The sequence below is a fragment of the Piliocolobus tephrosceles genome, chromosome 11 (genome assembly GCF_002776525.5).
Source record: "Piliocolobus tephrosceles isolate RC106 chromosome 11, ASM277652v3, whole genome shotgun sequence".
Lineage (NCBI taxonomy): Eukaryota > Metazoa > Chordata > Mammalia > Primates > Cercopithecidae > Piliocolobus > Piliocolobus tephrosceles.
Window position 1 is genome coordinate 117664219 of NC_045444.1, and position 16327 is coordinate 117680545.

The 16327-nt window shown below is 42.5% G+C and overlaps 1 protein-coding gene across 3 annotated transcripts in view; it reads left to right on the top strand.

Moving 5' to 3' along the window:
• Positions 1–16327, top strand: part of ARMC9 (armadillo repeat containing 9) — a 183235-nt gene that overhangs the window by 11597 nt on the left and 155311 nt on the right. For all 3 annotated transcript variants that reach the window (XM_023193881.2, XM_023193880.2, XM_023193882.2), the window contains exons 4-6: positions 5217–5387; positions 7338–7493; positions 13758–13850. In XM_023193881.2, coding sequence (XP_023049649.2) covers positions 5217–5387; positions 7338–7493; positions 13758–13850 — 420 coding nt within the window. The remainder of the gene's footprint in view (positions 1–5216; positions 5388–7337; positions 7494–13757; positions 13851–16327) is intronic.

The window sequence follows — 16327 nt, forward strand, 5'->3', positions numbered from 1 at the left end:
CTGTTGCCCAGGCTGGAGTGCAGTGGCAGGATCTCAGCTTACTACAACCTCCACCTCCTGAGTTCAAGTGATTCTCCTGCCTCAGCCTCCCAAGTAGCTGGGATTACAGGCACACAGCATCATGCCAGGCTAGTTTTAGTATTTTTAGTGGAGATAGGGTTTTACCATGTTGGCCAGTCTGGTCTCAAACACCTGACCTCCGGTGAGCCACCTGCCTCAGCCATCCAAAGTGCTGGGATTACAGATGCGAGCCATCGTGCCTGGTCTATTTTATTCTTATAATTAAAAAAAAAAAGTTATGTGGAGACAGAGTCTTGCTTCCCAGGCTGGTCTCAAACTCCCAATCTCAAGTGATCCTCTTGCCTCAGCCTCCCAAAGCACTGGGATTATAGTCATGAGCCACTGCACCTGGCCTTATTACTTTAACAGATTTTTAAATTTTAACATACCTACTTCCAGAAATAATTTGAGGCTTGGCCTGCAAGCCCCTTGAGTAGCCAGAGTTCAGGTGGCAGCCACCGCTGGTTTTCTCCTAGTACTTGACTCCCTAGTGGCCTGGCATGGGCACTGTTGAGAGAGGGGCACTTTTGAAGTGGCCTGTGGAGCTCAAGGCAGGGCTGAACCCTCTGCCTGCTCCCCTTCAGGCCTCAGGCCCCTGGATGCTGAGCTGCTGCTGCTTTCTGTCAACACAGACTCTTCTGTGATTGCTACAGGAGCCAGACCTCCCTGGCACCCCCTCCCCCAGAGAGATATGTTCAGAACATAAAAGAATACAGTCATTATTGGAGGCGAAAACAGGTTCTTAGAGTGAAGTGTGTTCCTCGGGGAATCAGCTTCACTCCCCAGCACCTGGCTTCCCTGGTTCTTTCTGGATGAAAAAAAGACCTTTACCCTACACGTGGGAAGTGTATGTGAGCATCTGTTAATTAAAGCTACCATTTGAGAGGAATGTAGCAAATCCTCAATACCTAACTAGCAGGACAGTGAGAATCTTTTGTGAAGTTCACACATGACCAGATTATGTGATGATACAGGGTAAGGCCGACAGGCCCTGTGTCGTGAAGCTTCTTTGCTTATCGGGTCCCTCCAGAGGCGGCTGCTGTACACTTTTCCAACTGGGTTCCCGTCGCATTTCAGCTCTAGCTGCATCTGCGAACACTCAAATGTCTCTTCAGGTCTTTTTAAAAAATTGTGATTAAAGATAACATAGAATGTATCATCTTAACTATTCTTACGTGTACAGTTCAGTAGTGTTAAATGTGTTCACGTTGTTGTGAAACGGATCTCTAGAATTTTTCATCTTACAAACATGAAACTCTGTCCCCATTGAACAGCTCTCCCTTTATCCTTCCCCTAGGCCTTGGCAGCCACTATCCTTAACTTTCTGTCTATGAATTGGCTACTTTAGATATGTCCTATAAATGGAATTATACAGTATTCGTCTTTCTGTAATTGGCTTATTTCACCCAGCATAATGTCATCAAAGTTCATTCATGTTGCAGTATATGACAAGATTTCCTTTCCTTTTAAAGGCTGAATGATATTCTCTGATATATATTCACACACACACCCCACAGCTTGTTTTTCTGTTCTTCTATTGATGGGCACTCAGGTTGCTTCCGCCTCTTGGGTACTAAGAATAATGCTGTTAGGGCTGGGTGCGGTGGCTCACGCCTGTAATCCCAGCACTTTAGGAGGCCAAGGCGGGCAGATCACCTGAGGTCAGGAGTTCAAGACCAGCCTGGCCAACATGGTGAAACCCCATCTCTACCAAAAAAAAAAAGAAAAGAATACAAAATTAGCCAGGCATGGTGGCCGGCGCCTGTAGTCCCAGCTACTCGGGAGGCTGAGGCAGGAGAATAGCTTGAACCCGGGAGACGGAGGTTGCAGTGAGCCGAGATTGCACCATTGTACTCCAACCTGGGGGACAAGAGCGAGACTTCTTCTCAAAAAAAAAAAAAAAAAAAAAATAGCGCGGCAGTGAACGTGGGTGTGCAAGTATCTCTTTAAGGCCTTGCCTTCTGTTCTTTTGGATGTATACCAGGAAGTAGTGCTGGATCATATGGTAGCTCTGTTCTTAATTTTTGAGGAATTGCCAAGCTGTTTTCCAAAGTGGTTGTACCATTTTCCGTTCCCACCAGCAGTACTTAAGCGCTCCAGTTTCTCTACTTCCTTGCCAATGCTTGGTGTTTTCTCTCTGTGTGTTTTAAAAATATTAGCCATTTTGATGGGTTTGAAGTGATATCTTGTCATAGTTTTGATTTGTATTTCTCTGATGTCTTCAGGTTCCTTTTTATATAACTTGAAAGACCTTGAACCTTTCTGATTGTCACAAACATTTCTTTTCTGCTCATCCAGCTGTGTCCCCTACTATGGTAGATTTCCCAAATGAAATGTCTGGTTTGAGTGAAGAAGAGTGGGGAAAAAAAATTTTAAAAGAAGAAGAAAAAAATACATCTAGAACTGAGGTTTAGCAAAATATGCTAATTTTTAGTGGAACTCAAAAAATAGTGAGTTTCCCCCAGCAGTTTTATGTGTATAGTTCAGTATGTTTACATTGTTGTGAGATGTAAGAAGCATGTGTGTTTACAAGTTACTATTGATGGTGTACACATTTTCTCATCTTGTCGATTCTGCTTTGATCATAGTTTATAGACCATCACTAATATTTTGTGACTGTAAGTTATAATAGTGGATTCTTTTATGTGTGGGTATTATTTTAAGCTCAGGGACCATTTCCAGGTACAGAATATGAGTCATGAGTTAGGAAGGATGATAGAGGTGATTATGATGACAGCAAAGGTTTGTGCTTTCAGGTCTACAAATAGAGACCTTAGCACAAACTGTAGATGGGCCTTTTGACTTGTGGACTCTGCCAAGCCATGTTAAGAAAATACCTTTTCTCTAAGCCATAACATTTCACAAGAGTCTGCGCTCACCTCATCCACACAGTCAGAGAGCTCTTGGTCACCGCGCTTCTCATGGCAAGGCCTCCTCAGGAATGGTCACAGGGCTTGCTTGGGACCTTGGCAGAGGCAAGCGTGGGGCTGAGCCTGGCCCCACAGCACTGCCCCGGGAGGATCTGTTCACCTTTGTGGCAGTCATTATTAACAAGCATGCGGGTCTCTGGCCAGCTTCCCCAAATTCTTCCAAGAGGTGGCTGTACTCAGCTGCTTGTGCTTTGTTTTGACAACCCCCACCCACAGGTGCTAACAGACTGTCCCTTGCCTGTGTCCAGGAGGAACAGAAGAGCCAGCCTTGAGGAGGTAGATGCTCATTGTAGGGCTTATTAGAAAAATTCTGTGTTTACTTGAAATGTAACCGGCACCTTCTAGCATAAGGCAGTATTCAGAGACAGTTCTTGATCACATGACATAGTGAACATTTTTGTAATATTCAGATTTGAGGATTCCTTACCAATCAACATCTTTGACTTATGTGTAACCAAACACTGTTACATTATTTGTTCTCTATACATTTCCATTTTATGTTAGAAAATTTGCTTATAAACAGATAAAACAAGTAATTTTTAAAAATGACAATTACGCAGGAAAATTGTCTGTAAACTTTTTTCTTTTTCCTTTTTTTTTTTCTGAGACAGGGTCTCATTCTGTCGCTTAGGCTGAAATACAGTGGTGCAATCTCAGCTCACTGCAGCCTCCACCTCCAGGGCTCAGATGGTCCTTCCACCTCAGCCTCCTGGGTAGCTGGGACTACAGGCACATGACACCACGCCCAGCTAATTTTTGTATTTTTAGCAGAGGCAGGGTTTCACCATGTTGTCCAGGCTCATCTTGAACTCTGGGCTCAAATGATCTGCCTACCTTGACCTTCCAAAGTGCTGAGATTACAAGTGTGAGCTACCATGCTTGGCCATGTAAACTCACTTTTTTTTTTTTTTTTTTTTTGAGATGGAGTCTCGCTTGTTGTTCAGGCTGGAGTGCAGTGGCACAATCTCGGCTCACCCCAACCTCTGCCTCCCGGGTTCAAGCGATTCTCCTGCCTCAGCCTCCAGAGTAGCTGGGATTACAGGCATGCACCACCACGCACGGCTAGTTTTTGTATTTTTAGTAGAGACGGGGTTTCACCATGTTGGTTAGGCTGAACTCCTGACCTCATGATCCACGCGTCTTGGTCTCCCAAAGTGCTGGGATTACAGGTGTGAGCCGCTGCACCCATGAACTCATTTTTAAAAGTATAAAGGAACAAAGGCCAATAATGGTGGTAAGTAACAATGGTATTGGGTGGGGAAGTGGGGATTCTGTAGAAAATCCAATCTCAGAAACACTGTTACAGCTGAGCATAAAATATAAGTCCAAACATCTTGGGCATTCGATACAAAAAGAACAGTAGCAGCTGCATTGTTTTAGACTCTTAGGAAGTTCTTTCACTTCTGCCTTTTACTTAAATCCACAAAATTATGCCACAGGTATTTGTGACAGGTGAATTATCTTCCTTGTGAGACAGGTGACATGATAATTGCCACCTCCTTTCTCCAGAATTCTTTCAACTAGTGCATGCTAAATCATGACGCTGTCATTGTCCCAGGTGAAAAGGCACTGAGCTGGTGCTTCTTCCTCCACCTCCAGCCTTCTCTGTCGCTGCAGCTGCAGCTGCAGCTGGCAGGCATGGACAGTCACCTTATGGTATATTGGGGTCTATAGTGGCTTCCTTCAGCTCCATCTCAGCCTGGTGTGCTTCTAGCAGTGGGGCAAGTGGCAGTGCTATCGCCTAGGCCCAGGATTGACTGGGTCAGTGTGTGTGGGCTCCCGGCCACTCCAGGACACGGAGCCATGCTGTCAGCAACCTTCTGTGCATGTGAGGTTTGTTCCTGGGAGGCCCGGCTAGACTCGGTCTGGATAGCTTTTGTCAGTTGCCGCTGTGGGTCAGCAGGTCCAAAGGGTGACTTCGGTATATTTACGTGTCCGTGAGTTCTCTGGCCCCAAGTCTTTGTTCTATGCCTGAGTCTTTCTGTTTCAAAGACCTTAAATGTTTTGTGTGTTCTTCATAGTGCCCAGATTGATATTGCAAAGATGTGGGAAACCAGGGTTGGTCTGCAGGAATCGCAGGCTCAGGAGCTTGAATCCTGTGGGATCTCTGTTTTTCTATCCTTTACCTCTGAAAAGGAGTATATGGGAAATCTGTGGTGTTGTGAGTTGTGAGAATTTTGGGTGTTTAAATTTACAACGAGGTGTAGTCTGATGTCTTCTCCACAGAAGGATCTTGTTGCTGCATTTGACGACGGAGACCAGAAGGTGTTCTTCAGTCTGTGGGAGGAGCACATTCCCAGTTCCGTCCGAGATGGGAACTCCTTTGCCCAGAAGCTGGAATTCTATCTCCACATCCATTTTGCCATCTATCTTCTGAAGCACTCTGTGGGGAGACCGGTGGGTTTACCTCGTGTTGTGGGTGGGTCTGAGTGGTGTGTTAAGGAACAGTGTTTGCTGTCATTGTCCACATGGGCGTGGATTTTACCTGTGGCTATTCTGTTATATTGCTTACAAGGTACAGGAATCCTCTGTCCTGAGGAGTGATTTTCTACCATGTTCCCAGCAGCTTATATTCTAATTTCTATGGAGATTTAATAATTTCTGTAATCAAAGCTATATTGTTTTCCTAAATACCTCAAGTTTTTGAAACCTCGTCAAAACTAAGTTTATTTGGCAATTTAGTATGTAGACATGTATGTCTAAGAGAATACATATTTCAGCTGCATATTAGACCCTATATTAGAACATAAAATTATTTACGTATTTATTGTAGAGAAAGGGTCTTGCTATGTTGCCCAGGCTGGTCTTTTTTTTTTTTTTTTTTTTTTTTTTTTGAGACAGAGTCTCGCTCTGTCGCGCGGGCTGGAGTGCAGTGGCCGGATCTCAGCTCACTGCAAGCTCCGCCTCCCGGGTTCACGCCATTCTCCTGCCTCAGCCTCCCGAGTAGCTGGGACTACAGGCGCCCGCCACCTCGCCCGGCTAGATTTTTGTATTTTTTTTAGTAGAGACGGGGTTTCACCATGTTAGCCAGGATGGTCTCGATCTCCTGACCTCGTGATCCGCCCGTCTCGGCCTCCCAAAGTGCTGGGATTACAGGCTTGAGCCACCGCGCCCGGCCCAGGCTGGTCTTGAACTCCTGGGCTCAAACAGTCCTCTCACCTTGGCCTCCCAAAGTGCTGGGATTACAGGCATGAGCCACTGTGTCTGGCCAGAACACACATTTAAACTTAAGTAGTGGAAAAGGGTACGTCTCTTTGTGGAAAGTCCTTTTGAGTGATAGGTTGAATTTAGCATCTGCAGTCCTTTCCCAGATGGGGCTGGAGATGGGAAGAGAGGAGAGGGCTGAAATGTCAAGCTGCTGGGGTGGCTGAGCTTTGATGACAGAAGGGCAGCAGAGGCGAGCTGGCATTTGACCCCGTGCATTAATTACTGCCCTGTGGACCAATGTGAACGCATGAGAATGTCAGAACACCAAAGGTGGGGACAGTGGTGGAGGGAGCAGCAGGACCGTACATTGTAGTAGTTGTTGGAAGGCTGTTCCTCAGGTTATTACTCTTCCAGGGAAGATCACAGGAGGTTTTCATTTTCTGTTTGTATTTCTGTTTCTTTTACGTCTGGGGGTCAAAAGAGGGCCTCATGGTATAGGTCAACTGAGATGTGTTTGTTTAAGAACAGGTTAGTCTGTGTACGAGACTGTGAAGGCCATGATTGGTAGAGCCGCTGTGGGAGCAAAGCCCCACATTCACCAATTCTGGTTTTCTTATTGAGGGCCAAGAGGAGGTAGAACCCTGAGAGGGGAACTAACTTGCCTGGGATATACATGGAATAGTGACCCGGAGCGAGCCCAGGCCTTAGCACAAGAAAGGAAAGGAGTGAGATGGAAGCTTCTGTTTCCAAACACCATAAAGAAATGCCTGTTAACCTTTAGAAACCGCTCCTACTGGAGGCATGGGAATGCAAACAGATACTTATTTATATCTGAAAAGTAGAAGCCATGTGTCTGTCTAATAATGAAGAAACTAGTTAAATAAATGTGATAGACAAAATGAGGTTTTGTCCTGCCATTAAAAATGTTTATGAAGAATTTTCAGAATGTGAGAAATGGCAATAATAAAGTTAAAAAGCAGCATATTGAACTGTATATACAGTTCTCTGATCTTCCTAAGTTTCATTAAGGGGGAAATTTAGGGTGGATGGTAGAATTCTAGAGACAATGCACCTGCCAGGCTAGATAGGGGATGCCAGCGACATGACTGGGACAGAAGGAGCCTCAGAGAGAGGATGGGGTGAGCAGATGGACTGGGCATTGAGCTGGAGACCTCAAACAAGTGCTTTCCCTTCCTCCAGGACAAAGAGGAGCTGGATGAAAAGATTTCTTACTTCAAAACCTACCTGGAGACCAAAGGGGCAGCCTTGAGCCAGACCACAGAGTTTCTTCCTTTCTATGCCCTTCCTTTTGTTCCCAACCCTATGGTGCACCCCTCATTTAAAGAACTCTTCCAGGTAAGTGTCAGCTTTTAACTCTTGTGTCAGGTCCTGGGTAACATTGTGGTTTTACCTTCTGTAAGCTGGGGGTTTCTGAATGATGCTTTAAAGAACTAAAATTTGCTTCTGTTACTATTTTTAGTTATACCCATAATTTTTTAGTCAGTCTCCTATTAGATGGTTAGTTAGGTTTGGTTTTTGCTATCCTGTACTAGCAGTGGTTTGCGACTTGTACATACATTAAATCTGGAAGAGTTACAGTAATTAACACTTTGTAATACCAAAAACTAGGAACAACCCAATTGTACACCAACAGGAGCATGCATAAATACATTGTGTTATATTCACACAATGGAATATTATACATCAATGAGAATGAATGAACTAAATCACACAATGATGAAATCTTAAGCTGGATACAAGAGAGGACAAGCTATGTGATTCCCTTTACATATACATCAAAGCAAACAAAAGTAGTTTTTAGGTGTATGTGTACCAGTGTTAAAATGTTACAGAAAGTTGGCCGGGCGCGGTGGCTCACACCTGTAATCCCAGCACTTTGGGAGGCCGAGGTGGGTGGATCACTGGAGGCCAGAAGTTCGAGACCAGTCTGGCCAATGTGGGGAGACCCCATCTCTACTAAAAGTACAAAAATTAGCTGGGCATGGTGACACGCACCTGTAATTCCAGCTACTCAGGAGACTGAGGCAGAAGAGTTGTTCAAACCTGGGAGGTGAAGGTTGCAGTGAACCAAGAGTGCCACTGCACACCATCCTGGGCAACAGAGCGAGACCTTGTCTCAAAAAAAAAAAATTACAGCAAGCAAGGATTCTCACCTGCTCGAATGGCAACTTTAAACTTTTTACATTATCACACATAGAATTGACTTTTCAGGATGTATAGTTCCATGAATTTTAACACGTGTATGTTTTGTTTGTTTAATTGGTTTTTTTTGAGATAGAGTCTTGCTCTGTCGCCTAGGCTGGAGTATAGTGGTGCGATCTCGGCTCACTGCAACCTCTGCCTCCCGGGTTCAAGCGATTCTCTTGCCTCAGCCTCCTGAGTAGCTGGGACTACAGGCGCGCACCACTACACCTGGCTAATTGTTGTATTTCTAGTAGAGATGGGATTTCACCATGTTGGCCAGGATGATCTTGAACTCGTGACCTCAGGTGATCCACTTGCTTGGCCTCCCAAAGTACTAGGATTACAGGCATGAGCCACTGTGCCTGGCCTTGTTTGTTTGTGTTTTGGAGATAGAGTCTCATTCTGTCACCCAGGGCACTCTGTCACACTCAACAGCAACTGATGCAATTCTTCCAAATCCCAGTACATTTCAGCATCCCGTTCAGTTATAATTCTGTAAAACAACTTGCATCCCTCCTGAATAGTAACTGCTAAACTGAAGGCTACTTAGTTGACTGCTTTCATTAAAGCAGGCCTTTTCTAGAGTAGCCCAAGTTGAAATTTTTGCTGTTTTTTCTTGATCATTCTAGATTTACCTACTTTCTCTCCCAGAAAGTTGAAGAAATAAGCATTAAGAAGGTGGTTAAATTTGGAAGGGTTCAGATGTCTTGGAGGATTAAAACAAAGAAAATAATAAAACCAAATTTTAAAAAATTAAAAATTAAATTTAACAATTTCTAAAAATAAATAATCTTGGAAGGGGACGGTAGATTTTCTCACAGTGAGACTTCCGTTCCTGAGTATTCTGTTCATGAATATTCTGGCATAGCAGCATGGATAAAGCTTGGATCCAGGTGGCAGTAGAGCTGGCAGAATCAGGGATGGGGCCTAGCAGAGGCTGCAGCTGGCAGCTTGACTCACTCAGATTTGGTGTTCCAAGATAGAGTTCAGCTTCTGGTGGTTTAAGGAATTTAATGACCTTCCATATTCATGGAGATGGATTTTATTCCATTTTTTTCTTTTGTTAGTCTACATGTGTTCTTTTAATGGTAACATAGATATTTTTAGTATGTATACACAATAAAGTCAAAATTTTTTTTTTTTTTTTTTTTTTTTTTTTTTGAGATGGAGTTTCACTCTTGTCGCCCAGGCTTGAGTGTAATGGCTCGATCTTGGCTCACTGCAACCTCCACCTCCTGGGTTCAAGTGATTCTCCTGCCTCAGGCTCCCGAGTAGCTGGGATTATAGGCACACGCCATCATGCCTGGCTAATTTTTGTATTTTAGTAGAGACGGGGTTTCACCATGTTGGCCAGGCTGGTCACGAACTGCTGACCTCAGGTGATCCGCCTGCCTCAGCCTCTCAAAGTGCTAGGATTGCAGTAAGCCACCACGCCCAGCCATAAAGTCTAAATTTAATCTTTATTTTCTTCCAGAACATTCAGGGAACTCAGAATGCATTAACTTCATTCATCCCCTTTGCAATTTATGTGCTTTTTTTTTTTTTCTCCGCCAAGTATCTTAGTTATATATTTTAAATGTACAAATTAGGAAGTTTTACTATTTTATGCAATCAGTGTGTGTAGATTTTCCCTTATAGCTACCAGTATTTTTGTTTGTCATTCCATCTTGTGTTAATAACCTTCCATCTGGGATAGTTGTCTCCTCTTATTTAAGTACATGTCTTTAAAACCCCCTTTCCTTGAAGATCTCTTCTTTCAGTTCTTGTTTGACTGCAGTGTCTTTATTGCTTTCTCAGATAGGATTTAGAATACTAGGTTTACAGTTATTTTCTCTTAGTACATTGAAGATACAAAGCTTAGCTAGATTGCACCATCTCCTAGCTCGCATTGCTGCTATTTTGAAGTTGGCTGTCAGTCTAATTGCTGTTCCTTTGTAGGTGATCCATCTCTTTTCTCTGGCCTCTGGGATTGTATCATTTCCCTACAGTGTTTCTAGGGATAGATTTCTGTTTTTACGTGGGATTTGTTGAGTTTCCTGGATGTGAAGTTTTGTGTCTTTCAACAACTCTGAAAAATTCTCAATTTGTATCTCTTTGTATATTACCATTCTCTTTATTATCTCCTAGATATCTGACTAAATGTATATTAGATTTATTATATTCTCCATGTCTTTTTTTTTTTGAGACGGAGTCTCGTTCTGTCGCCGGGGCTGGAGTGCAGTGGCCGGATCTCAGCTCACTGCAAGCTCCGCCTCCCGGGTTTACGCCATTCTCCTGCCTCAGCCTCCCGAGTAGCTGGGACTACAGGCGCCCACCACCGCGCCCGGCTAGTTTTTTGTATTTTTTAGTAGAGATGGGGTTTCACCGTGTTAGCCAGGATGGTCTCGATCTCCTGACCTCATGATCCGCCCGTCTCGGCCTCCCAAAGTGCTGGGATTACAGGCTTGAGCCACCGCGCCCAGCCTCCATGTCTTTTTTATTAAAAAAATTGTAAAATACATGACATAAAATTTACCATTTTGACTTTTTTTTTTTTGAAAGAGCTGGAGTCTCACTCTATCCCCCAGGCTGAAGTGCATGATTATAGCTCACTACAGCCTTGACCTCCTTGGCTCAAGTGATCCTCCCACTTCAACCTCCCGAGTAGCTAGACTGTAGGCATGCACTGCCACCATTTTGACCATTTTCGAGGGTTCAGCTGAGTGGTGCTAAGAACGTGCACATCATTGTGCTCGCCATACATTTTAATATCTTATGTTTTCCTTCTCTTAATCTCTCTGGCTGTATTCTGGGTGATCTCTTCATGTCTGCCTTCCAGTTCACAAACTCACCCTCCAGCTATGTTTAGTCTGTTCTTTGACCTTTTCATTGAATTTGTAATTTCAGTTAACTCTTTATTAGAAGTTTTTTGTTGTTGTTGTTTATTCAAATTTGCTGGAACATTTTTATAGTCTCTCATTCCTTCCTCTCTTTTATTTCTTTAACACATTAAAAATTTAGGCCAGGTGCAGTGGCTCACGCCTCTAATCCTAGCACTTTGGGAGGCCAAGGTGGGCGGATCACCTGAGGTCAGGAGTTCCAGACCAGCCTGGCCAACATGGTGAAACCCCGTCTCTACTAAAAATACAAAAATTAGCCAGGCATGGTGGCTAATGCCTATTATCCCAGCTACTCCGGAGGCTGAGGCAGGAGAATCTCTTGAACTTGGAAGGCAGAGGTTGGGGTGAGCCAAGATTGTGCCACTGCACTCCAGCCTGGGTGACAGAGCAAGACTCCGTCTCAAAAAAAAAAAAGAAACTCCTTGGCTTCGTTGCTCTAATTTTCCTTCTAATTTTCCTCCTGTCTCTGACCATCTCTTCATTTAACAAATTGAGCCACCACGCCCAGCTCGGAAATGTTCTTATTCTCAGAGTTGAAAGCACAGAAAAAGTAAGAATGGTCAAGAAAAAATATAAGTGACTCATGTCCAGAGAGGCTTTATTTCAGTCTCATCCCTGTCATTACCAGAGCATCGTAAAGTAAGTAATTACATTGAAAACACGTATTTGTTGATTATACAAAATAGTAGTCAACAACAGAGCAATCTAACTGGAAGTCTGCATGTCCCAAGCATTTTGTTTTGTTTTTTGAGATGTAGCAGTCTTTTCCTGAGACTCTTCTCTGTGTGGTTGAGCATAGACTACCTTGAGTTGTAGCACTTGGGTGATTTCCCTAGGGCTGCCCTAACAAAGTACCACAGGCCAGGTGCCTTGAGACAGCAGATATTCATTGTCTTACAGTTCTGGAGGCTACAAATCTGAAATCAAGGTGTTGGCTGGGCTATGCTGTCCCTGAATCCTAGGGGAGGATCCTTCCTTTCCCCTCCCAGCTTCTGGTAGCCCCAGGTGTTCTGTGACTGTGGCAGCATCATTCTAGTCTCTGTCTCCATCATCACATGGCCGTCTTCCCTCTGTGTCTGTGTCTAAATTTTCTTCTTGTAGGACACCAGTCGTATTGGATTAAGGACCCACCCTACTCCAATGTGACCTTTATCTTAACTTTAATTACATCGGCAATGACCCCATTCCCAACGACCTCATGTTCTGAGGTACCAGAGGTTAGGATTTCAGCATGTATTTTGAGGGAACACAGTTCAATCCGTAGTAACACACATGTTATAAACAAAGTTATCATGCAGTATAAGGGAATTACACAATTTTTTTAAAATATAAGAACTCTCTGATTGGGCATGGTGGCTCTTGCCTGTAATCCCAGCACTTTGGAAGCCTGAGGCAGGTGGATAACTTGAGGTCAGGAGTTTGAGACCAGCCTGGCCAACATGGTGAAACCCCGTCTCTACCAAAAAAAAAAAATACAAAAATTAGCCAGGCTTGGTGACGCTCGCCTGTAATCCCAGCTACTCAGGAGGCTGAAGCAGGAGAGTCGCTTGAACCTTGGAGGCGGAGGTTGTAGTGAACTGAGATTGAGCTACTGCATTCCAGCCTGGGTAAAAAAGCAAGACTCTGTCTCAAAAAAAAAAAAAAAAAAAAAAGAACTTTCTGCTCATCTGGCAGTATTTTTTCCAGAAATCAGATGACATACTGGCTAGAATGATTGGGTGGGGGTGGGAGGCATGGACGAGGATACAGAGCTGGAGAGGCAGACAGTGGAGAAGGATGGAAGGGTCCAAGGGCCATGGGGCAGCACCCAAGAGGATGGTGGGTATGCATTTTTAGTGGCTTAGCTGCTTTTTTTGTGGAACTTCTTGGTTTGGGTAGAAGATATTTCTGTATAAAGAGTATAAGGAAAATTGTCCTGAGACAAAGATAGTTACTTGTTATGTTTTTTTCTTATTTAAGTCGTTAATTTTTTCTTCTTAATAAGCATTATTTGAGATAAATAATTTATTTTTAAAGGATAAATCATGTTAAGACTATATCATAATTCTTGACATGATGGGGTATTTGTGGCAGAAAATAGCTTCTGTCCTTTTTTCTTATCTAGATGAGGTTTGTGGAAATGAGTCCCTTTCTTGGGGAAACTCTCAGTAACTTAGTGATAATTGTTTATGTTATGCCTCCCAGTGCTATGCGTGCCTAGACTGTACTGAACTATTTTTGGTATGCAGCCTAATAAGGTTCCTTGTCACGATTGTGTTTAAATCACGTGAAATATTCAAATCATGTTCAGGGTTATTTTTTCACTGTTTATGAAAGAAGTCTATTTTTTCTTCCTACTGTGGACACTTGAATCTTCTATAAATGAGTTGGTCAAATGTCCTCACATTTTTCACAGCCTCACATCACTGGCAAGACATTTTGCTTTTGGTTTCAGTCACTGCGCAGGGTTTTTTGGCCCAATGACCTCAACTTGATGATACTGTTGGTACTTAGTAATCTAATGTTTGTGTTTTTGTTCCCTTATTTTTTTCTTTAGGATTCCTGGACTCCAGACTTAAAGTTGAAGTTGGAAAAGTTTCTAGCTTTGGTATTTAAAGCTAGCAACACGCCAAAGCTTTTAACAATATATGTATCCTTTTGAAGCAAATAGAGACCACCTATGGTTTTAGAGCAGATTTTATTTAGAGTGGCACACTGGCTTAGGTTGCCTCATTAAATAGGGATAATTAATAGTGTTGCTTTCATATTTACAAAATCAAAGAATCAGTGGCAAGGCCTATAGAGATCAACTTCTATATCATTAGGTCTCTGAGTCTTTCTTTTTGGCTAGGTCTTGTTTTGATGTCATGTGGCTAGAAGCTGTTTTGGTAGAAAAGAAAGTTTGTCTTCCTGTAAAAGAACTCCTTGGGATAATTGTCCATTTGCAAAATATCACTTAACCACTTTTAAGGCCTTCAGGCCATGGCATATGGATCGGGTGACCATCTAACTTGTCATTCAAATTGGGATTTCTTTTTAAATAACTTTATTGAGGTGTAAAATCTACCCATGGTAACTGTACAGTTTAATGCTTTTTGGCAAATGTACAGAGCTGTGCAGTATCACCACAGTCCAGTTCAAACTGGGACACTTTTGAGAGTAAAACGGGGCACTAACTGGACAAAGTACCAGGGTGACAGGTGTAAATAGAGCCTGTTTAAGGAAGAGCAGAATGTTAGGTCACCCAACCCATGGAAGACTCATTTCCCAAAGGTTATTAGTCTTTAAAGACAAGTGTCTCCTTTTATTCAGAATAAAAATGTATCCAAAGTTATTTCATAACAAGAACATAATGTTTTGAATTATAAAATTGGTGATTGTTTTGTTTTATTTCATGAAAAATATAAGCTACTTTGCCACATAATACCTTATTCCTTTCTAACTCCAAAGCATTTGGCTTTCTTGACCTAATTGAGGTTTTTTTGTCACTAGGATTCCATGCCGCTTTTCTTCTTGAGCTTCCTAAGCCTTCCCTGTTGCCCGTCTTCAAATTCCTTAGCCTGGCCTGAGCCAAACAGACTGATCTACAGCTCTCCTCTCTGCCTGTGTATCCTTAAGGCTTTTGTTTAAATTCTTCTCTTTACCTACATACCATGATGTTGGCGTATCCAATCCTTTTTCTTCCTAGAGTTTCTTATACAGTGGTTTTCAATGAAACTAGAACTTTTTCAACTTGACTTATAATAATTTGAACATGCTTTTAAAAAGTATTTCTCGGCTTAATTTTTTTTTTTTGATACTGCTCCTCTTGGAACAGGGCTACCCCATAGGCAGTGTGCCCAGAGTAGCTCAGCTTAATAATTATGGGTGCTAATATGTTAAGAATCCAATCAAAATGATTTATATGGTAAATTATATTAGTTATATTAATAATATATTAGTATATTCAAAACAGTACCTTACTGGGCCCTGTGACTTACGCCTGCAATCCCAGCACTTTGGGAGGCTAAGGCGGGAGGATCACTTGAGCCCAGGAGTTTGAGCCCATCATGGGCAGCGTGGCGAAATCCCATCTCTGCAAAAAGCACAAAAAGTTAGCTGAGCCTGGTAGCGTCCACATGACTGTGGTCCCAGCTATTTGGAGGAGACTGAAGTGGGTGAATCACCTGAACCCGGGAAGTTGAGGCTGCATTGAGCTATGATCGTGCCATTGAACTTCAGCCTGGGCAACATAGTGACACCCTGTCTCAAAAAAATAAGAATAAAAAAAAAATCATAGTACCTATTTTATAGGAAGATTATGAAGATTGAGTTAATACATATAACTTGTATAAAACAGTCCAGTATATAGTAAGTGCTTGATAACTGTTAGCTATTGGCATTAGAGTTTTTAAGTACTTGTCACCTTTCATCCTGTTCTACATGCTTTGAAGCATATGCTGAAATATAGCAGGTCACTATAAATAACATTCTAATATTTTCCTTGTTACATGAAAATATTTGCAGTTCAGTTCAATACATTAAACTTCTACTGTGAGTCAAATATTGTTCTAGGATTTAGGGTTATAAAGAAAAGGCCAAGGTGTAATTCTCTTAGCCACATTGGAGCTTTGGACAATAAAATGGGAATCTGTGAGGCAAACACAGGAAGGATGGGAATTACAGGTAGAGGGAACAGCCTGTGCAAAGGCACTGAGACAGTGCCTGGGAAACTAAAATAATTTAATATTGCTGGAGCAGAGTATTGACATAGACAAACTCGGAGACTAGGCAGGGCCTAGGTCATAAAGGTTTATGCAAAGTCCTATAAGGAATAAGGAGCCTTCGAAGCATTTTAAGCAGGAGAATAACAGTTGTATTGCAAAAAATCACTTTTTACTTCCTGATTATAAAATCAACTGTATTACTTATAGAAAATTTGGGAAAGTACAGAAATGTATTTGATACAGACATACCCCCAAATTGTAATAAATGTAGGTAAATGTATGTGTGCGTATATTTCTATGTATTTTTATCAAGGGAAGAGAACATCGTCCCATATCATTAAATAGCCTTCAAAAGCAGGTTGAGTTCCCTCAGAGGTTTAAACAGAGTTACCACATGACCCAGGAATTGGAGTCCTAGCTA